The 21041-nt window shown below is 56.9% G+C and overlaps 1 protein-coding gene and 1 long non-coding RNA gene across 10 annotated transcripts in view; one reads left to right on the forward strand and one right to left on the reverse strand.

The window, feature by feature from the left end:
• PPP1R16A (protein phosphatase 1 regulatory subunit 16A) overlaps nt 1-20977 on the forward strand; it is a 27723-nt gene extending 6746 nt beyond the window's left edge. For 4 of the 9 annotated variants that reach the window (XM_017883540.1, XM_017883537.1, XM_017883543.1 and 1 more), the window contains 11 exons: nt 9419-9583; nt 15233-16224; nt 17555-17625; nt 17701-17846; nt 18921-19024; nt 19092-19216; nt 19311-19436; nt 19510-19585; nt 19666-19795; nt 19952-20117; nt 20340-20977. In XM_017883540.1, coding sequence (XP_017739029.1) covers nt 15966-16224; nt 17555-17625; nt 17701-17846; nt 18921-19024; nt 19092-19216; nt 19311-19436; nt 19510-19585; nt 19666-19795; nt 19952-20117; nt 20340-20723 — 1587 coding nt within the window. In that variant the 5' untranslated portion in view covers nt 9419-9583; nt 15233-15965 and the 3' untranslated portion in view covers nt 20724-20977. Of the gene's footprint in view, nt 1-1503; nt 1653-8675; nt 8750-9418; nt 9584-12042; nt 12288-15232; nt 16225-17554; nt 17626-17700; nt 17847-18920; nt 19025-19091; nt 19217-19310; nt 19437-19509; nt 19586-19665; nt 19796-19951; nt 20118-20339 lie in introns of those variants that run through there. The other 5 variants (XM_017883538.1, XM_017883539.1, XM_017883542.1 and 2 more) reach the window with 4 other exon arrangements.
• On the reverse strand, nt 16126-18313 carry LOC108536617 (uncharacterized). The gene is made up of 3 exons (XR_001887563.1): nt 17537-18313; nt 16743-16923; nt 16126-16214 (listed from the first exon to the last, which is right to left on the reverse strand). It is a non-coding gene; the product is annotated as an uncharacterized LOC108536617 (long non-coding RNA).
• Nucleotides 20978-21041: the final 64 nt, after the last annotated feature.

Consider the following 21041-nt stretch of genomic DNA (forward strand, 5'->3'; position numbering starts at 1 on the left):
TTGAGACAGGAGTCTCGCTCTGTCGCCCAGGCTGGAGTGCAGTGGTGCGATCTTGGCTCACTGCAAGCTCCGCCTCCTGGGTTCACGCTATTCTCCTGCCTCAGACTCCCGAGTAGCTGGGACTACAGGCGTCCACCACTACGCCCAGCTAATGTTTTGTATTTTTAGTAGAGACGGGGTTTCACCGTGTTAGCCAGGATGGTCTGGATCTCCTGACCTTGTGATCCGCCCGCCTTGGCCTCCCAAAGTGCTGAGCCACTGCGCCCATCCTTTTTTTTTTTTTTTTTTTTAGAGACAGAGTCTTGCTCTATTGCGTAGGCTGGAGAGCAGTGGTGCGATCAGAGCTCACTGCAGCCTCAAACTCCTGGGTTCAAGCAATCCTCCTGCTTTGGCCTCCCAAATGTTGGGATTACAGGCGTGAGCCACCATGCCCAGCCCTTCCCTGTCTTCTTTTTCCTTGACCTCCTTTCCCTGCTCATCTGTCTGCTCTGACAGCTCCCACCATCCTTCCTTCCACCTCCTAGGAATGTGCTGGCTGACTGTGAGCTCTCTTTCTTGGGAATACCCTCCTAGCTCCTGTCCCAAGTTTTGAGGTATCTCAGTGGCTCACTGTGGCACCTGCGCCCTAGGTTGGTTGTCTAGACCCCACACCTCTCTTGTCCTAAGGCTGGGGGCCCTCGCGGTGCCAGTGCTGCCTCCTTCCACACTCCCAGGCCCTGTGCCACTGGCACACCTGTCTGCAGGTCCCCTTCCCGCAGCCCCACCTGGAACGAAGGTCTGTGTCTCTGTGAGGGAGTGAATGCCGAGTCAGAGCAAATTCTGCGTTGCAGCGCTGACCCTCCAAAGCTCACTTTTGTTATTTTCATTTCTTCACCGTTGTACTTGACAGGCCTTAGTTGCCACATCTACTCCGTGGGATTATGGCCCATTAGAGCTATGAAGCTAAATGAGGCAGTTCAGAGGGAAGGGTGCTTGTGGTCCTGGCTTCTAGAAAGGTGTGATTTGCAGGGGCTGCTGGAAGCCCTCCCTGCCCTCTCTTCCCTTTCTTTTGGTCTAGGGCTGGCTTTTATCTTCAGTTCTCATTGAGTCTCTTTTCAAATGCAGATGCCTCAGACTGCCAGCTTCTTTCATTTAGGCATCTGGGGCTTTGACACCTTGCTGTGAGTTAGTTTATTAGATTTATTTTGGAGCCAGGTGGCAAGGGGAAAGGAAATTGAAGAGGGAGACATAGCTTCCCCTGATTTCTGGGGGGAGGCCTCCCCGATTCTCCAGCCCCTGACAGACGTTGCGTGAGAGCTCATCGTTAGCAGGCCGGTGCCTGGCGTGGTCCACACGTATCTTCAGTCCCGGGCTGGAAGCATGATGTGTGCAAACGTCCAGATCATGGGGTCCTCCCACCCTCACAGCTTTAGCCAGGCAGCTGTTACTGAGGTAAATAATGTTTTGTGTTTGTAGATCAAAAATAATGGAATGGTTTCAAGTTCATATGGTTCTGCTGCTAAGTGTTATGCAGGGGGAGTCTGAGGAGCACTGAGATCACTGAGAAAGAAGACAGGTGCGGTGGCTCATGCCTGTAATCCCAGCACTTTGGGAGGCCGAGGCGGAACGAAGAACCTCATGCCCGGGGCCAGAAAGGAGGCTGAGACCAGAGTGTGAGTAGGAGTCAGCCCCCTGAGAGGTGGGACCAGAGAGGAGGCTCCTTAGGAAGCCATAGTGAGGAGGACATGTGGGACAGGCTCAAGGATTGACAAAGGAACCAGTAAAAAATAATAGAATCAAAAAAAAAAAAAAAAAAAGGCAAGGCACAGTGGTTCATGCCTGTAATTCTAGCACTTTGGGAGGCCAAGGCAGGTGGATCACTTGAGGTCAGGAGGTCAAGAACAGCCTGGCCAACATAGTGAAACTGTGTCTCTACTAAAAATACAAAAAATTAGCCAGATGTGGTGGTGCGCACCTGTAATCTCAGCTACTCGGGAGGCTGAGGCAGGAGAATCACAGGAACCTGGGAGGTGGAGGTTGCAGTGAGCTGAGATCGTGCCACTGCACCCCAGCCTGGTGACAGAGAAAGACTCCATGTCAAACAAAAAGGACAAAAACAGTAGAGTCTCAAACAGGCCCACGTATGTATGGGAACCTAATTCATTACCAAGGTGGTCCTGCAAACACTCTGGAGAGAAGCAGCTTTGAAATGAGTGTCACTGAAGGCCAGGTACAGGGGCTCATGCCTGGAGTCCCAGCTACTCAGGAGGCTGAGGCATGAAAATTGCGTGACCCTGGGAGGTGGAGGTTCCAGTGAGCTGAGATCGTGCCCCTGCACTTCAGCTTGGGTGACAAAGCAGGATTCTGTCTCAGGAAAAAAAAAAAAAAAAAGGTACTGAGACAATTGGATATCAATTTGGAAAAAATATGAAATCAGAGCCTATATTAGTTAAGCATTGATGTGTAACACATTATTCCCAAATGTAGTGATTCAAAACACTCACGCCTGTAATCCCAACACTTTGGGAGGCTGAGGCAGGAGGATCATTTGAGCCCAGGACTTTGAGACCAGCCTGGGCAACATAGGGAGACCCCATTTCTGAAAAAAGATAATAATTAGCTGGGCGTGGTGGTTCATGCTTGTAGTCCAGCCACTCGGGAGGCTGAGGCAGGAGAATCGCTGGAGCTTGGGAGGTTGAGGCTGCAGTGAGCAGTGAATGCGCCACTATACTCCAGCCTGGGTGACAGGGTGAGATCCTCCGTCTCTCTCTCTAGTCATCATCGTCATCGTCGTCCATCATCAACAACATCTGTTATCTCACAGTCATGATAGGTCAGGAAAGTGAGAGCAGCTCAGAGGGTGACTCTGGCTCGTTAGGTTGTAGCCGTTCATGCTGTTGGCCTGGGCTGTGCCATCTGAAGGCTTGACTAGGGCTGGAGGATCTACTTTCAAGTCTGTTCACTCACATGGCTGCTGGCTGTTCCTCACCACATGGATCTCCCCATAGGGCTGCTTGAGTGTCCTCACAACACGGCAGCTGGCTTCCTGCAGGGTGAGTGATAAGAGATAGTGGGAAGGAATCTGCAGTGCCTTCATATCCTAATCTCGGGCATCCCACGTCTTCACTTCTGCCACACTTGATTCGTTATGAGTGAATTACTAAGTGTAGCCCACACCTTGAAGGGAAGGGGAATTAGGCTCCACCTTCTGAAGGTAGGTGTATCAAAGAGTTTGTGGGTATGTTTTTAAACTACCACAGACCTCTACCTCACACCATACACAAACATCAGCTCCAGGTGGCTTACAGACTTAAATATGACACAAACTATCATGCTTTTAGAAGATAATATAAATTATCTTTGGAAAGATGCCTCACCTCATTAATGCTCAGAGAAATGCAAATCGAAACTGTAGGGAGACACCACTACCCGTGTTTCAGGTTAGCAGAGGAACACGTTCTTGCCTCCTGCCCCACCCTCTATGCACACGTACACATAGAGAGGATTGTGTATATGAGTGTAAGAGCTGGGCATGGTGGTGTGCACCTTTAGTCCAACCACTCAGGAGGATGAGGCTGGAGAATTGCTTGAGCTCAAGAGTTCAAGGCTGCAGTGAGCCATCCTCGTGCCACTGACTCCACCCTGGGTCTTTTTCCTTCTGTCTGCTCTGGTGGGTGTGAGCTGGGCTGTGTGCTGGGCTGTGTGCTGGGGCCCTGGCGTGCACTCTGATGGCTCATGCACCTTCTTTTTTTTTTTTTTTTTTTTTTTTGAGACGTAGTCTGGCTCTGTGGCCCAGGCTGGAGTGCAGTGGCTGGATCTCAGTACACTGCAAGCCCGCCTCCCGGGTTCACGCCATTCTCCTGCCTCAGCCTCCCGAGTAGCTGGGACTACAGGCGCCCGCCACCTCGCCCGGCTAGTTTTTTGTATTTTTTTTAGTAGAGACGGGGTTTACACCGTGTTCGCCAGGATGGTCTCGATCTCCTGACCTCGTGATCCACCCGTCTCGGCCTCCCAAAGTGCTGGGATGACAGACTTGAGCCACCGTGCCCGGCCTTGTGCACCTTCTTGTGTGCATTGATTGTCATCTTATTGGGTGGGTGTTCAAGTCTTTGGCCCATTTTCCTGTTAATTATGATTTTCTTTTTGCTTTTTGGTGGCTGTTTTTTTTTTTTTGAGATGGAGTCTTGCTGTCTCGCACTGTTGCCCGGGCTGGAGTGCAGTGGCACGATCTCCGATCACTGCAACCTCCGACTCCCTGGTTCAAGCGATTCTTCTGCCTCAGCCTCCTGAGTAGCTGGGATTACAGGCACGCACCACCACACCCAGCTAATTTTTGTGTTTTTAGTAGGGACAGGATTTCACCATGTTGGCCAGGATGGTGTCGATCTCTTGACCTTGTGATCCACCCGCCTCGGCCTCCCAAAGTGCTGGGATGACAAGCGTGAGCCGCCGCGCCCGGCCAGGTGGCCCTTTTTGTATCCATTGTTGGTTGTGTGTTGCACATATTATTCCCCATTCTATGGCTTGCTTGTTCATTATTTTTATTTTTAATGTTTGTATGTTGAGATAATTGAAGATTCACATACAGCCATAGGAAATGATTCAGGCCAGGCACGGTGGCTCATGCCTGTAATCCCAGCACTTTGGGAGACCCAGACAGGAGGATCGCCTAAGCCCAGGAGTTCGAGACCAGCCTGGGCAACATGGTGAAACCCCGTCTCTAAAAAAAACTAGAAAATTAGCCGGGCATGGCGGCGTGTGCCTATAGTCCCAGCTGCTTGGGAGGCTGAGGTGGGAGGATCACTTGAGTCCAGGAGTTTGAGGCTGCAGTGAGCCGTGATTGCACCATTGCACTCCAGCCTGGGCAACAGAGCAAGACCTTGTCTACAAAAAATAAAAGGCCAGGCACACTGGCTCACACCTGTAATCCCAGCACTTTGGGAGGCTGAGGCGGGTGGATCACCTGAGGTCAGGAGTTTGAGACCAGCCTGGCCAATGTGGTGAAACCCCGTCTCTACGAAAAATACAAAATTAGCCGGGCGAGGTGGTGGGCGCCTGTAGTCCCAGCTACTTGGGAGGCTGAGGCAGGAGAATGGCGTGAACCTGGGAGGCGGAGCTTGCAGTGAGCCGAGATCATGCCACTGCACTCCATCCCGGGAGACAGAGTGAGATTCCTTCTCGGAGAAAAAAACAATAAATAAAGAAAAATACATAAAAAATAAAATAAATGGCTCAGAGATCCTTTGTAGACTTGGCAAATACCCCCGTGGTAAGAGTGCACCTGTCAGTGGAGTACATTAGCTCAAGGGGATGTTGAATCATTGTGCTGCATTGACCTTATTCAGATTTCACAGCTTTCCATGTGTCCACCTGTGTGTGTGTGGTTTAGTTCTGCGCCTCTGTCACTGTAGGGTTTGTGTGAGCCATGGTCAAGACGCAGCACAGCCACCATAGGGACCTCTTGAGCTGCCCTCTTACAGCCACAGCCACAGCCACCTTCTTTTCCCAGCCTTAACCCCTGGGAGCCACTGGTATGTTCTCCATCTGTACGGTTTTGCCATTACAAGAATGTTGCATCAGTGGAGTGCTATAGGGTGTGGGCGTGGAGGTCGGCATGATGTCCTGAGGTCCAAGCAGTTGTGTGCACTGTGAGTGTGTTTCTTTGACTGGAGGAACCTTCCATGGTATGGAGGGACCACCATGTTTTTAACCATGTGGGTTAAATTCTTGTAACCATTCACCTGTTACAAGACATTTGGTTTTTTCCTCCAGTTTTTTGCTATTGTGAATAAAGTTGCCATGAACTTTTATGTAGTTTTTTGAGTGACTTAATTTTTTTTTTTTTTTTTTGTGAGACAGAGCCTCACTCTGTCACCAGGTTGGAGTGCAGTGGTGTGATCTCATGCTACCACACCTGGCTAATTTTTGTATTTTTAGTACAGATGGGGTTTTAGGCATGTTGGCCAGGCTGGTCTTGAACTCCTGACCTCGCGTGATCCCGCCTGCCCCAGCCTCCGAAAGTGCTGGGATTACAGGCGTGGGCCACCGCGCCCGACTTAAATTTTCATTTCTCTGGGATAAAGGCCCATGAGCGCAGCTGCTGGTTGGTATGGGAGTTGCATGTTGAGCTGTTTTGGTTTAAGAAACTTGCACACTGCTTTCCAGAGTGGTGGCTGTTTTATGTCACAGGTTTTCATCAGCGCCCTGTGAGACTCCTTTTTCCTCACATCCTTGCCATTTGGATTTGTGGGCAGCGGTATCTCGCTGTGGCTCTAATTTGCATTTTCTGAATGGCGGCGATGTTGATTTGAGCATCTTGTCATGGACGCATTTGCCGTCTGTGGATCCTCTTCAGTGAAGTGTGTCTTCACGTCCTCTGCCCCTTTTCTAATTGGATGGTTTCATTTTGACTGCTGATTTTTTGAGACTCGTGTGTTCGTGACAGAAGTCCTTCGTTCTGTGTGTGGTCTGTGGATATTTACTCACTCAGTAGCTGTCTTTTCACCCTCTTCGCAGGATTTTTATAACAAGGCAAAAGTTTTTAATCTTGTCAAGGTCCAGTTTTTCAGTTTTTCATTTTATAGACTGTGCTTTTGCTTTTGGTGTCACCACTCTGTAGAATTGCTGTTATTTCACCTTTACATTTGGTTTGCATTTCACCCAGGGTGGGGGGTCAAGATTCTTTTTTTTTTTGGATTATTTTCTGTTACCCAGTCCGGAGTGCAGTGGCACGATTTCGGCTCACTGCAACCGCCGCCTCCCAGGTTCAAGCGATTCTCCCACCTCAGCCTTCAGAGTAGCTGGGGCTACAGGTGTGTGGCACCACAACTGGCTAATTTTTTGTATTTCTAGTAGAGACGGAGTTTCAGCATGATGGTCTCGAATTCCTGATCTTAAGCAATCCTTGCCCCTCAGCCTCCCAAAGTGCTGGGATTACAGGCATGAGTCACTGTGCCTGGCCCCAGCACCATTTACTGAAGATTTTTTCACTCTCAGCAGTGTCATAAATTGCATGTCTACACATGTGTAGGGTTATTTCTGTTTTGTTTTTGGTCTTTTTTTTGAGACAGAGTCTTGCTCTGTCGCCTAGGCTGGAGTGCAGTGTTGATTTCAGCTCATTGCAACCTCCGCCTCCCAGGCTCAAGTAATCGTCCCACCTCAGCCTCCCGAGTAGCTGGAACTGCAGGGGCGCACCGCCGTGCCTGGCTAATTTTTAATTTTTTGTAGAGATGGGGGTCTCCCTATTTTGCCTAGGCTGGCCTTGAACCCCTGGGCTCAAGTGATCCTTCTGCCACGGCCTCCCCAAGTGCTGGGACTGCAGGTGTGAGCTGCCTCATCTGACAATTTTCTGGACTCAACTGTATTCCGTTGGTTTATGTCTCTATGCCTAAGCCAATAACTTAGGTCTTACTTACCAAACTATACAATAAGTCTTGACATCTAATAGTGTAAGTACTTCAAATTTGTTCTCTTTCAGGCTTATCCCTACTGTTCTTGGCCTTTTGTGTTTCCATATAAGTGGAGAATTAGCTCGTGAGTTTCACACTGTTGGGGTTTTAATTGGGACTACGTCAAATTTTGTATGAATTTGGGAAGAAATGACATCTTTTCGGTTCTGGGTCGTGTGACATATAACGTGATGTCTCCTCCCGTATCTTCCTATAAAGATATGGTTGTGGTTTTCTGTGTACATCTTTTGTTAGGCTTATTCTGAGGCATTGAGGCTTTTGGGTGCTATTCTATTGTTCAGTTGGAAGTAGGAGTAGACATCCTCCCCTGTCAGCCTCTGTCTTTCTAGGAAATATGCTTTGTCTGGGAGGGCAGGAGAGAAAAGGCAAGGGAAGCTCTTTCCAGGGAATATGCTTTGTCTGGGAGGGCAGAAGAGAAAAGGCAAGGGAAGCAGATTTCTGCAAGCGTCAGAGCACTTGAGGGAGTGGCTCTGCTATGTTTAGTCACTGGGGCTGTGGGAGCAGGAGGCGTGGGGCAAGGTGAGGGCATTGCAGTGAGGGAGACACTGGAGTGTTGGAGTCAGGGCTTGCAGGAGTGAGCCGGCAGAGAGGCCGATGGGCAGAGAGTGGGGTATTGAATGGAGGTGACGTGGGCTGCAGTTACTGGTGGTGATGGAGCACAGTTGGTCAGATGAGGACACTGGTGTAGAGAAGAGGTCAAGGCTCGGAGGGGACAGGCAGTCTGTGGAAGTTTCTCCACGAGAACATTAGACCACCAGGAATTCGGGCAGCGATGGGTGGGGGCGAAGCCACAGTGAGGGCTGGTGCTGGGTGCTTGGTGCCTGATGATGTGTGTTCCAGCTGGAATGCTCAGGGAGAGGAGGGCAGGGGACTCCAGGCCTCAGCCAGGAGCATGAAATGCTCAGGGAGAGGAGGGGAGGGGACTCCAGGCCGCAGCCAGGAGCACAGGGGTTGGGGAAGGAGGGCCCTCAGTAGGGAAGACACGGTGTCACTGGGGACAGAGCCCCAGGGCAGGGTTTCAGGATGGAGGCTTGAGAAAGCCTGGATCAGAAGCCCCCTCCTGGCCGGGCGCGGCGGCTCACCCCTGTAATCCCAGCACTTCGGGAGGCCGAGGCAGGCAGATCACTTGAGGTCAGGAGTTCAAAACCAGCCTTGCCAACATGGAGAAACCCTCTACTAAAAATACAAATATTAGCTGAGTGTTGTGGCACACACCTATAATCGCAGCTACTCAGGAGGCTGAGGCAGGAGAATCATTTGAACCCAGGAGCCAGAGGTTGCAGTATTTCATGCCGATGCAGGTGCTTTGGGATGAACTTCTAAGGGTTGGACTGGGAGGGGGGTTGGACTGGGAGGGGGTGAGCTGCACATTGGGCCCTGGAGGACACTCAGACCCTCCTTCCTGCCCCCATCACCACTCACTCATCTAGCCACCACTTCCCCTAAACTGCTGCTTCCTTGGAGCAGTCTGCAGGCCCCGGGCATGCCCTTTGTGTAGGAAACTTATTGCTGGGGCCTCCCTCCCAGAGCTTCATGCAGCTGCAGAGGCCCCTCCAGAGCGTCTTCTTCTGCCCTGGACGCCCCATGCTTTCTGTGCTGACCGCAGTAGACGTGGTGTGACATGCTGGTGCGCATCCTGCAGCTCGGCTCCAGTCCCCAGATGTAGCTGCTTAAAGGCAGGGCCTGCCCCCGCTGTCCCTCCCCAGGGCACAGGCAGACAAGTACAAATGGAACCTCTCCAGCAGCCACCAGCCTGCTTTATGGCTGGTGCTGTCCTTGTCACATTTTGGGAGGTCTCTGGACATTTGGTTTCTTTTCAGAGTGGACCATGTGGGCCATGGGCCACGGCCCATAGGGAGCCTTGGCCTGAGCTTGTCCACTCCTTGGCTGCACTGAGCTGTGCCTGCCTTGCCAGCTTCTGCCTGGCTCCCTCGGTCCTTCACAATGGCTGATGCAGGCCCCTCTTCCAGGTGCTGGCACATGGGTGAAGAGTCGTAGAAGAGGGGCCTGCAGATTGTGCTCTCAGCAAGCTTGTCGCCTAGTGGAAGAGACTGGCCGGGACACAGAACCCACGTGTGGACGCTCCTGTGGGTTGGTGGCAGGGGTCAGGAAGGTGCCATCAGGAGTCCTCAAAGGTGAGCTGCTGGGGCTGGGTGCGATGGCTCACGCCTGTAATCCCAGCACTTTGGGAGGCCAACGCGGGCAGATCACCTGAGGTCAGGAGTTCCAGACCAGCCTGACCAACACGGCAAAACGCCGTATCTACTAAAAATACAAAAATTAGCCCGTGTGGTGGCAGGCGCCTGTAATCTCAGCTAATTGGGAGACTCAGGCAGGAAAATCGCTTGAACCTGGGAGGCGGAGGCTGCTGTGAGCCGAGGTCGCACCACTGCACTCCAGCCTGGGTGACAGAGCAAGACCCTGTCTCAGAAACAAACAAAACAGAACCAAACAGACCAGTCTGTGTGTGTGTCACACCTTTAGCCAGGCTCTGGCAGCCTCTGCACCCACTGGCAAGATACCACAGCCATTCTCCCAAGGACATTGAGACCCACCTCATCTTGTTAACAGATGTGCATGTAGAGACGTTATTCTACAGAATGGCTACACAGTGATTTTCCCCGAATGATGGGCATCTAGGTAGTTTCCCATTTTTTGCTCTGTATCTCGTAGATATTGCTACAAATAAAATCAAATCTGGTTGGGTGTGGTGGCTCATACCTATAATACCAGCACTTTGGGAGGCCGAGGCATAAGGATTGCTTAAGTCCAGGAGTCCAGACACCAGCCTGGGCAACACAGGAAAACACTGTCTCTACAAAACAAATTTAAAAATTAGCCGAGTGTAGGCTGGGCGCGGTGGCTCACACCTGTAATCCCAGCACTTTGGGAGGCCGAGGCGGGTGGATAACCAGGTCAGATCGAGACCATCCTGGCTGACACGGTGAAACCCCGTCTCTACTAAAAATACAAAAAATTAGCCGGGCGAGGTGGCGGGAGCCTGTAGTCCCAGCTACTCAGGAGGCTGAGGCAGGAGAATGGCGTGAACCCAGAGGCAGAGCTTGCAGTGAGCAGCGGTCAAGATCACGCCACTGCACTCCAGCCTGGGCAAGAGTGAGACTCCATCTCAAAAAAAAAAAAGAAAAAAAATTTTCCGGTTGTGGTGATCCCACCTGTGGTCCCAGCTACTTGGGAGGCCAAGGTGGGAGGACTGCTTGACCTTGGGAGGTCGAGGCTGCAGTGAGCCGTGATTGCACCACTGCACCCCAGCCTGGGCAAGAGTGAGACCCTGTCTCTTAAAAAACATAATAAAAAATCAACAACAAAACAACCAAGTCTTTTAGTTATAAGTTACAGGAACCAACTCCACCAAGCCTAAGCATAACTGGGCTATAAAAGCCCCCAGAACCAGCCTAGGGCAGGCAGTGTGGGGGCGCTGGGCCGGCCCGTTCCTGGTGGGGCTCCTGTGGGACCGTCCAGGTGCTGCCCACTGCACCGTGGTACGTGGGCTTTCACCCTGTGAAGTGCGGCCAGAAGGCAGGCAGGCTCCCCAGCACCGTCAGTCCCTCTTGCCGACCTGCTCTGGGGTTTTAGTAGGGTGGGGTCCTAGAAATCAGGCTGTCAAAAGGCGTACTTTGTTTAATTTTTGAGACGGAGTCTCTCTCTGTCACCCAGGCTGGAGTGCAGTGATGCAATTCTGGCTTACTGCAAGCTCCGCCTCCTGGGTTCAAGCGATTCTCCTGCCTCAGCCTCCCAAGTAGCTGGGACTACAGGCGCCTGCCACCACACCCAGCTAATTTTTTGTATTTTTAGTAGAGACGGGGTTTCACCGTGTTAGCCAGGATGGTCTTGATCTCCTGACCTGGTGATCCGCCCGCCTCGGCCTCCCAAAGTGCTGGGATTACAGGCGTGAGCCACTGTGCCTAGGTGCACATTTTAAGTTTGGAGGTGCACCTTACTGAGGTGCACTGTTCATGCATCCCTGTGAACGTGGGAGCCTACAGCAGGTCCCCGGCCCTCTGCCCCGCCTGTAGAAGCAAGTTCCCATCCTCTTTCTGCACCCTCCTCAGCGTTTCTCTGAGACTCTTCTTTCCCCTACCCCTTTCCTCTCTTTTCTTTCTCTGAATAGCATGCGGCCACCATCTATCCCTTGTCCCTATCTCTGGGTGAATAGAGGGACACCGCCCCTCAGGCTCTGGGCTCTTGTTGCACCACGGACACTGGGAGGTGGGCACTGTGGTGAAGTAGTGACCTGGGCAGCTCTGGATTTAGGCGTGGCCTTGGTCTCCCCATGTGGAAGACGGGGTGATGGCAGTAGAGAGGGCGCTGAGGCTCTTGGGCCTGGAGCTGTCCTCGCTGGGGCTCCTGGGAGCGTGGGCTGGGCCTCCGTGCTCTGCTGGGCCTCCCTTCCGGAAGCCACATGGCCCGGGGTGTGCAGGCTGTTTGAGGGGCGGTGGGTGAGGGTCAGAACAGTGCCCCGTATCCTCCACGGGGCTCCTCCCGCCTGGGCCCACACTCAAGTGCAGCTGGCCTGGGCTTTGACTGAGAGCTGGAATGAACCAACCAGGTTATCTGTTTAGAACTGGAATGAACCGACCCGGGAATCTGTTTGACATTCCAGGGAGGTTTGGGGGAAGGTTGTGGAGGAGACGGAGCCGCCTGCCCAGCCCCTCAGCCTGGGTGTGTCCGTCTGGTAGGACTTCGAGCTGGCCACCAGGCCTTCGTGGCTCAGCCAAGGGGCAAGTCTTCTCGGCTCTGCTGGGCTGTTCCTGATCCATCTTGTGGCTGGGAGGAGCAGACAAAGCTTGGTGAAGTTCAGCTAGGGCAGCCAGGGTTCAGGTAGGTGGGAGGCTGCCTCTCCTCCTGGAGCCCTCAGCCCACTGCTGTGGGCCTTCAGCCAGCCCCTTCCTTCTGAGGCTGGTTCCTGGGCAGGGAGGCCAGAGGGGGACGCTTAGGGCTCAGCCTGGGGGGAAGTGGGCACTGGGACACCCCCTGGCACCCACTCTTGGATGGCTCTGGGCTCACTTTGGGCACCTCATTTTCTCTTAGAGAAGGCAGTTGGGCCCTCGAGCAGGACAGGAACCTGCCCAGAGTCCCATGGAGACATCGGGCAGCTTCCAGCTAGGAAGGTGGGCCTGCCAGGGTGGGGGCCGAGTGCCCTGTGAGCCGTGCTTGGTGGGGTGGGGGAGGTAGAGCCTCCCCACCCGTGGGCCTCCTTCTGCAGCCGGGGGTGTTGGGGGGGGCGCTTTCCACTGTCCAGATGCTGTTCTCTGATTAATTTTCACGGATGAGCCTCGGAATGAGAAACGAGACAGGCGTTCCGTCAGGAGTGCGGCTGCTGTGCTCAGGCTTTCTCTTCTGTAGGACACGGGCAACAGAACATCTTTTCTTCCTTTTTAAAAATTTGTTTTAATTTTTTTCTCTTACATTAATTATTTTTTAGTAATGTAAATTGAGACGGGGTCTCACTGTGTTGCCCAGGCTGATCTCGAACTCCTGGGCTCAAGAGACCTGCCTGCTTAAGCCTCCCAAAGTGCTGGGATTACAGGTATGAGCCACCACCGTGCCCCGCCCATCTTTTCTTTATAAAATGCTGGGGACGGTAGGTGGTGTCTGTTAAATCTTTCTTTCTTTCTTTTTTTTTTTTTTTGAGACAGGATCTCCCTCTGGAGTCCAGGCTGGAGTGCAGTGGTGTGATCTCAGCTCACTGCAGCCTCTACCTCCCGGGCTCAAGGGATCCTCCCACCTCAGCCTCCGGAGGAGCTGGGACCACAGGCGTGTGCCACCAGCTAATTTTAAAATTATTTTGTAGAGATGGGGTCTTACTGTGTTGCCCAAGCTGGCCTTGAACTCTTGGGTTCAAGTGACCTTACTACCTTGGCTCCCAAAGTGTGGGCATGAGCCACTGTTCCCTGACGGCTAAATCTTCTTAATCTCTCCTTCCCGTGGCTGGAGAGAGACTGGGGCAGGGCGAGGCAGCCTGCCTTGCTCTCCTTCCCTTGCTCTTGGCTTATGATCTCTTTGGGTTGGGGTGGGAGTAAGTGTCTACTGCCCAGGTGGGTTCTCTGGCAGGTCCAGAGATGCCAGTGACAGAGAGGTGAGGATCTCATCTCGCCAGCCCTGTCAGGAAGAGGGTGTGGGCTGTGACTGGCTGGCAGGGAGGGAGGGCTCTGCCATACCAGGTGTGGTGTGCCTCCTCTGTCCTCGCAGATGGGGAGCTGGCAGCATGCCTGCAGGAGTGGCTCTCCCGCCTCTCTGGTACCCATGCTGTGTCTCTAGAGAGCAAGGGGAGGACTTGGGAGCCGGGGCGGGGCATCTGGCCAGTGTGTGCTTGCCCTGGCCTCTGCGGTCTGCAGAGCTGGCGAGGCTTGGGAGCAGGCTGCTCAGAGGGGGAGCTACTGCCTGGAAAAGCTCTTCACCTGGCAGACAGAAAGCCAGGCCAGGGCTACTGGCCTTATTGGCCATGTCCTCAGGAAGCCTCTGAGCCTAGGCCTGCAGAGGGGAACTATGTCTAGAGTAGGCTAAACCTGTAAAGTGGGCTCCCAGATAAATTGGGGGCCCCTGAACAAGAAGGACCTGACTGGCTTAATTTGACCTGGCCCAGGACAGTTCCCTTCCTGAAAGAAGGGGGCATTGTATGACTTATTCTGGGTATAAGTCCAGTAGTGAAGAGTTGGGTCAGTGTGTAGATGGCCATGAGGCCTGGCTGGGTGGAGAATGGGACTCTTGGTAGGCATCTTCTGCAGAGCACGGGGTGCCTTATATATGTATGTATGTATGTATGTATGTATGTATGTATGTATGTATTTATTGAGATGGAGTCTCGCTGTGTCGTCCAGGCTGGAGTGCAGTGGCGCGATCTTGGCTCACTGCAAGCTCCACCTCCCGGGTTTACGCCATTCTCTTGCCTTAGCCTCCCAAGTAGCTAGGACTACAGGTGCCCGCCACTATGCCCGGCTAATTTTTTGTATTTTTAGTAGAGAGGGGGTTTCACCGTGTTAGCCAGGATGGTCTCGATCTTCTGACCTCGTGATCCACCCACCTCGGCCTCCCAAAGTACTGGGATTACAGGCGTGAGCCACCGCGCCCAGCCAAGCACAGAGTGCCTTCTGAGGTGCGGCCTGTGGCCAGCCAAGTGACCACACTTGGTGTGTCGGGCAGGACTAGGGCCATAGCGGGTACATCGCCAGGGTCGTGCTCCAGCCGAAGCTATCTGCCTGCCTATCTGTCCCCATAGGCCTCAAGCTGGGCACCAGGTGGGGGCTTTTATTGCAGCCCAGGATGGCAGAGGCATTGTGGGAACCCAGCAAGGAAGAGGTCTAGAGACTGGGCAGTGAGAGGCTGGGGTGTCAGTCAGGACAGGTGGAGGCGCAGGAGGCAGGGCCTGCCCTTGGAAGGCAGTAGCCTGCAAAGCCCTCATGACGGTTCCAGGAGACCTCACCCTACCCAGCCTGAGGGCAGTGCCTGGCCCTGGAGGAGCAGCCTAGCGGGGAATGCCTCGCGGGGGTGGGCAGCCGTTTCTGGAAAGGGTGGGTGGGAGGAGCCTGACATGCCTTTCCCCTGCCCCTCTCTGGACCTGGGGCAGAATGGGGGCAGAGGAGCTCCCCATACCCCCAGGATTGTTGCTCTGCAGTGCTCTCTGTGGACCAGAGGGTGGGCCTCACACAGGGCAGGACCCAAGACGGCTGGAAGCCTGGTCTCACCCAAGACCCAGGGCAGGGGCTCCCTGGGGCCACCCTGTCTCAAGCCGGCCTCAATGTGCTTCCTTGTTCCCCACTTCTCAGGTGTGAGCAGCTGCCGGAAGGGGAGGTGATCCTGAAGACACTGTGGCTGGCCCGCCTGTGCCCTTGGTGCCCTGGCTGCCTAGAGAGCCTCACCCCTGCGCCCTGGGGCCAGGACTCCAGGACTCTGACCACCTGCCCTGCCCCAGCCTCAGTGGCTGCACCTCCTCATTAGTACTGATGCGCTGACCTCGGCACACAGCTGGGAGGGGTTGGGGGGCTAGGCCATGCCTGCTCCCAGGCCCCACCCAGGCTCCTGAGCCTGGAAAGTGAAAAGAGGCTCTCAGGGGCTCACAGGTGCTCTCACTGCTGAGTGGCCCTGCCCTCCCTTCCCCCTCAGCAAGTGCCAGGAAGCTGGAACCTTGTTATCTGGGTAATTAGTTTCAGACCCTGGACTGAGGCCGGCCAGGTCTCGGGGCTGCCTCTCATAGGTTGTGCACCCTGACCCCGAGAGGGAGGCGAGGTACTGCTGGTCGACAGCTAGAGGCTGGCCTGGGGAGCAGGTTCGGGGTGCCCTTCCACACTGCCCTCCCTGCCCTGGCCCGTGCCCTCCAGGGCTACCTGGGCCTGGATATCGTGTGGGGCCTCCTGACCCAGCCAAGGACACAGAGCTTTGGGAAGGGGATGCCCCCGAGGGTGCCAGTCCAGCCAGCTGCCCCACCCCTCAGGCCCAGCCTGGCCCCCAAGCTCCCCACTCTGGTGCCCCGAGCAGCCCTGTGGGCAAGCAGCCGCCACCATGGCCGAGCACCTGGAGCTGCTGGCAGAGATGCCCATGGTGGGCAGGATGAGCACGCAGGAGCGGCTGAAGCATGCCCAGAAGCGGCGTGCCCAGCAGGTGAAGATGTGGGCCCAGGCTGAGAAGGAGGCCCAGGGCAAGAAAGGTCCTGGGGAGCGTCCCTGGAAGGAGGCAGCTGGCCGAGGGCCCCCGAAGCAGGTCCTCTTCCCTCCCAGTGTTGTCCTTCTGGAGGCCGCTGCTCGAAATGACCTGGAAGAAGGTGAGTGTGGCTGAGCCCAGAGCAGCTCCCAGCAAGCGGCCCACTCCCTGCCACCTGGGTGCCGTCTCATGCCAAGCCTGGCGGCTGGGCCTGTCCACAGCTCCTGGGCTCCAGCCCCCAGATCTTGCTTGGTCTCTTCAGGCTGGGTGGCCCAGCGTTCCCCCATCAGGCAAACCCCAGGCAGTGGGCAGCCCTGAGGTGAGCCCGTGCGGGACAGCCTGCCTTCAGGCGGGGCTGCATGCACAGGGGTCCTGCTGTGAGGTGAGCAAGGCCAGGGGTGGACCCCCAGGAGCCTTCAGACACCTAGTGCGGGCCCCGTGGGGTAGGGTGGCCGGTAGTCACTGCTGCCTCTTTCCAAGCTGCTCAGGAGAGCCCTGGTCTCCACCTCTGTAAAGTAGGGTGGGACCGCCCACCTCTGCAGGTTAGAGAGCCAGGCCCCGGGTAGGCACAGAGCCCATGCTGGTGGCCCCCGTCTCGATGCCTGCCCCAGGCTCTGCTTTTGACTCTGTTCTCCTCACCTGTGCCCCACGCTTGCAGCCCCAGCTGTGTGGGTTCCACTTGTGGTGCTCTGGGGTCTGGGGAAAAGAGGCACTGTAGTGGTCCTTGACCCCTCCCTGCCTCCCTCCAGGGCAGAGTAAGGAGGAGCTGGTAGTGTCTGGCCTGCATCTTCCCATGTGGACAGGAGCCCTCCCAGGAGGCCTGGAGGCAGAGGGAAGAGGCAGAGGGTGCCATGGTCCACAGGGAGCTGTGGGAAGGCAGGAGCCCTTCTGCTGCACCCTAGGCGCCATCAGGGAGGACCCTGGTGACCTGGGCGAGAGCTGGGCCTGAGTTGGGATCTTTGAAGGGGAGGGGAGCGAAAGCAGGGATGTACTCTGGTGGTGGGGAGCCTCAGATCAGGTCCCAGAGGACCCAGGAGAGATCATGAACACAGGGCTGCCTAGTTGTCAGGGGAGAGCCGAAGGAGCTGCAGCGTTATGGCATAGCCTAGCTGCGGTAGCCTCGGGGCAGGGAGCCCTTCCTGGCTGAAGGGAGGTGCGGGATTGTTGGAGTGCTGCTCTCACACAGAAGCACGGCCTGTTCTGGGGGTTGGAAGGCTGGAGCACCACCATGAAGGGCCTGCAGGTGGGTGGAGGCAGAGGGCTTCTGGGAGTGTGACTGGCCTGGGCCAGACAGATGCCTGGTGCTCCTGCCCCCACACCCCCGCTCTGGTGTGCCTTCTGCCATTGGCACCACTGTCTTCCTTGTCCTTCCCCGAGTCCTGAGCCAAAGCACAGTTGACAGGACCTGACCAGGGACAGGACCCTGTCCTCACCTTGCCACCTTTTTTCAGTCCGCCAGTTCCTTGGGAGTGGGGTCAGCCCTGACTTGGCCAACGAGGACGGCCTGACAGCCCTGCACCAGGTCAGCGTGCACTGGGTGTGGGTGGGGTGGGGGCTGGCCCCCATGCTCTGGCCGCTCACGTGGCACGGTTTGCAGTGCTGCATTGATGATTTCCGAGAGATGGTGCAGCAACTCCTGGAGGCTGGGGCCAACATCAATGCCTGCGACAGTGAGTGCTGGACACCTCTGCATGCTGCGGCCACCTGTGGCCACCTGCACCTGGTGGAGCTGCTCATCGCCAGGTAGGGCCTGCTGGGCGTCTGTGGCAGGGAGGGGCTTCCTCTCAGATGGCCGCTCAGGAGGCCCCTCTTGGGCAGTAGGCCCGGCTCTCGGCCTCTTGTGTTCCCACCTTCACCTTTGCTGACCCTGCCTGTGTCCTGGCATGGAGAGCAGAGCCTGGGGCCCCAGGGGGATGGGCATGTGCCCAGGGCAGCTTGGTCTCTGCCTCCCCAGCATGCATCCTCCTGCCGAGAGGGCAGGCCTCGGGCTCCCCCAGGGTGTGCACAGAGAAATGTCTTGGTCAGTGAGCACAGAACTGGTAAGGAGAGAAGGGGAGTGAGGAGGCCAGGTGGCTTGGGAGGAGAGGGTACCTGAGCACAGGTAGGGCTTTTACCTTTAACATAGAGGGACGTAGAGCAGGAGGAGCTCTGAGCAGGGAGGGTGGTGGCCTCACCAGGGTCCACAAGCCGCCTCCCTTCCTTCCCCTTCGCTCCAGGCATCTGTAGTGGCAGAGAGGTCTGGGCTGCGGTCCTTCTCGAGTGCCCCCGCGAGGCCGGATGGGGTGTGGATGGCGGTCCCATCACACTCAGGCGCTGCAGGGTGGGCGGGGATGTGGGGTGCCCACAGGTAGGCCTGTTCCTCCACTGCACACAGGCACACCCCCCTCTGTGTCCTGGGCTCCCCTTTGCTGACCTTCCCGGGGGCCATGCTCCCCACAGCTCTGAGGCCCCTCAGCGTGGCTGCCTGGTCCTGTGCCCCCACCGCCCTGTGCTCCCTGGGGTCCCCAGTGTCCCTGCTCCGCCAGCAGGCAGACCCATCTAGTGCACGTTTATGGGGGCACCGCTGCCCCTGGAGGTGCCAGGAACCTGGAGCTCGGATGGGTAGAGACTGCAGGAGGCCTGTCTGGCTGAACGACAGGATCTAGGACTGAGGGGCAGCCGATGGGCCCCAGGGCCGCCTCTCCCAGCAGCAGGTGGACAGGGTGCCTCCTGAGGGGCAGCCCTGGGCTGAGGGGCCCTAGGGGGACCTCTCCAGGTGAGAAGCTTGGCAAGTGGGGAAGGGTCCTGTGTCCAGCACCGCGTCCGTCTTCCCTGCAGTGGCGCCGATCTCCTGGCGGTCAACACCGACGGGAACATGCCCTATGACTTGTGTGACGATGAGCAGACGTTGGACTGCCTGGAGACTGCCATGGCCGACCGTGGTAGGTGCGGCGGTGCGGCTGTGGGAGGGCTGCCGGTGACGCTCCCTCTGAGCCTGCCGCCTCGCAGGCATCACCCAGGACAGCATCGAGGCCGCCCGGGCCGTGCCAGAACTGCGCATGCTGGACGACATCCGGAGCCGGCTGCAGGCCGGGGCAGACCTCCATGCCCCGCTGGACCACGGGGCCACGCTGGTGAGGGCTGGGGGTGAGTGGCATGCGGGGCTGGGGGCCTTGCTACTTGGAGGTGGGGGATGGGGCCGAATTCAGGCCGGGCGCTTGCCTGCAGCTGCACATCGCAGCAGCCAACGGGTTCAGCGAGGCGGCTGCCCTGCTGCTGGAACACCGAGCCAGCCTGAGCGCTAAGGACCAAGACGGCTGGGAGCCGCTACACGCCGCAGCCTACTGGGGCCAGGTGAGTGCGGGCAGGAGCAGGTGGGAGGGGGCTTCCAGCGCAGCCGTCTGCAGCGCCTGCCTGCCGCCCACAGGTGCCCCTGGTGGAGCTGCTCGTGGCGCACGGGGCCGATCTGAACGCAAAGTCCCTGATGGACGAGACGCCCCTTGGTGAGCTTGCGGGGCCCACCTCCACCTGGGGGAGAGGACAGGCGAGGAGGGCGCCCCTGACGCCTGCACCCACTTCTCAGATGTGTGCGGGGACGAGGAGGTGCGGGCCAAGCTGCTGGAGCTGAAGCACAAGCACGACGCCCTCCTGCGCGCCCAGGGCCGCCAGCGCTCCCTGCTGCGACGCCGCACCTCCAGCGCCGGCAGCCGCGGGTGAGCGCCGCCCCACAGGCTCCGCCCCCGGCTTGGCCCCACGGATGTCAGCCCTGGCGGAGTGCCAGCCGAACTGGGGGCAGAGGACGAGGGGGCGGACGGGGTCCTCCCGGCACTCCCCTTCCCCTCACTCTTCCTCTCCTCTCTCCTCCCCAGGAAGGTGGTGAGGCGGGCGAGCCTAACCCAGCGCACCGACCTGTACCGCAAGCAGCACGCCCAGGAGGCCATCGTGTGGCAACAGCCGCCGCCCCCCAGCCCGGAGCCGCCCGAGGACAACGATGACTGCCAGACAGACACAGAGCTCAGGCCACCGCCCCTGGAGGTGAGCGTCCCGTCCCTGCTCCGCCCAGCGCAGGGGTGGGCCTGGCTTTGCCCCGTTCTCTCTCCGCTTGGACTCCTCCTGCCTGTTACCAATGGTGCCCTGCAGAGGCCAGCCGCTGCCCCATCTCTCCTGTCTGTCCCTTCATGACCATACAGCCTGAATCCAAGGCTGGGGAGGGGGGAGGAGCCTCCTGATGGCCTCTGGGACCTTCACTGCCCGCAGGAGGACAACCCCGAAGTGGTCAGGCCGCACAATGGCCGAGTAGGGGGCTCCCCAGCGCGGCATCTGTACTCCAAGCGACTGGACCGGAGTGTCTCCTACCAGCTGAGCTCCCTGGACAGCACCGCCCCCCACATGCTGGTCCATGACAAGGCCCACCACACCCTGGCTGACCTGAAGCGGCAGCGAGCTGCTGCCAAGCTGCAGCGACCCCCCCCTGAGGGGCCCCACAGCCCTGAGACGGCCGGGCCTGGCCTGCCTGGTCACACGGAGACCCCCCAGCCTGACGGTGGCTTCAGGGCAGGCGGGGACCCACCCCTGCTCAAGCTCACAGCCCCAGCGGTGGAGGCCCCTGTGGAGAGGAGGCCGTGCTGCCTGCTCATGTGAGGGGGTTCCTCGGCGGGCAGGGCTCCTGTCCCCGGGCACAGCCCAAGGCTGCCTCCGCACGGTGCGTGCCCTGGTGCTGCGGGTGGGCAGCACAGAAACCCCGGCTTTATGCAGGACACTGGCCCCGAGAAGCCCCGGCTGTGACTGTGCAGGACACTGGCCCCTCTCAGGGCAGAAGACATGCCTGGAGGGACATCTGACTGCAAAGACTATTTTTATCTTGCAACTCTTGATAAAGGGCTGTTTGCCATGGAGTCTGCTTGTGTGTTGTGTGTCTCAGCTGGGTTGCTGCCCCATGGTGGGAAGTGGGTTGTGCCA

The sequence above is a fragment of the Rhinopithecus bieti genome, unplaced genomic scaffold (genome assembly GCF_001698545.2).
Source record: "Rhinopithecus bieti isolate Rb0 unplaced genomic scaffold, ASM169854v2 scaffold_13617, whole genome shotgun sequence".
NCBI lineage: Eukaryota > Metazoa > Chordata > Mammalia > Primates > Cercopithecidae > Rhinopithecus > Rhinopithecus bieti.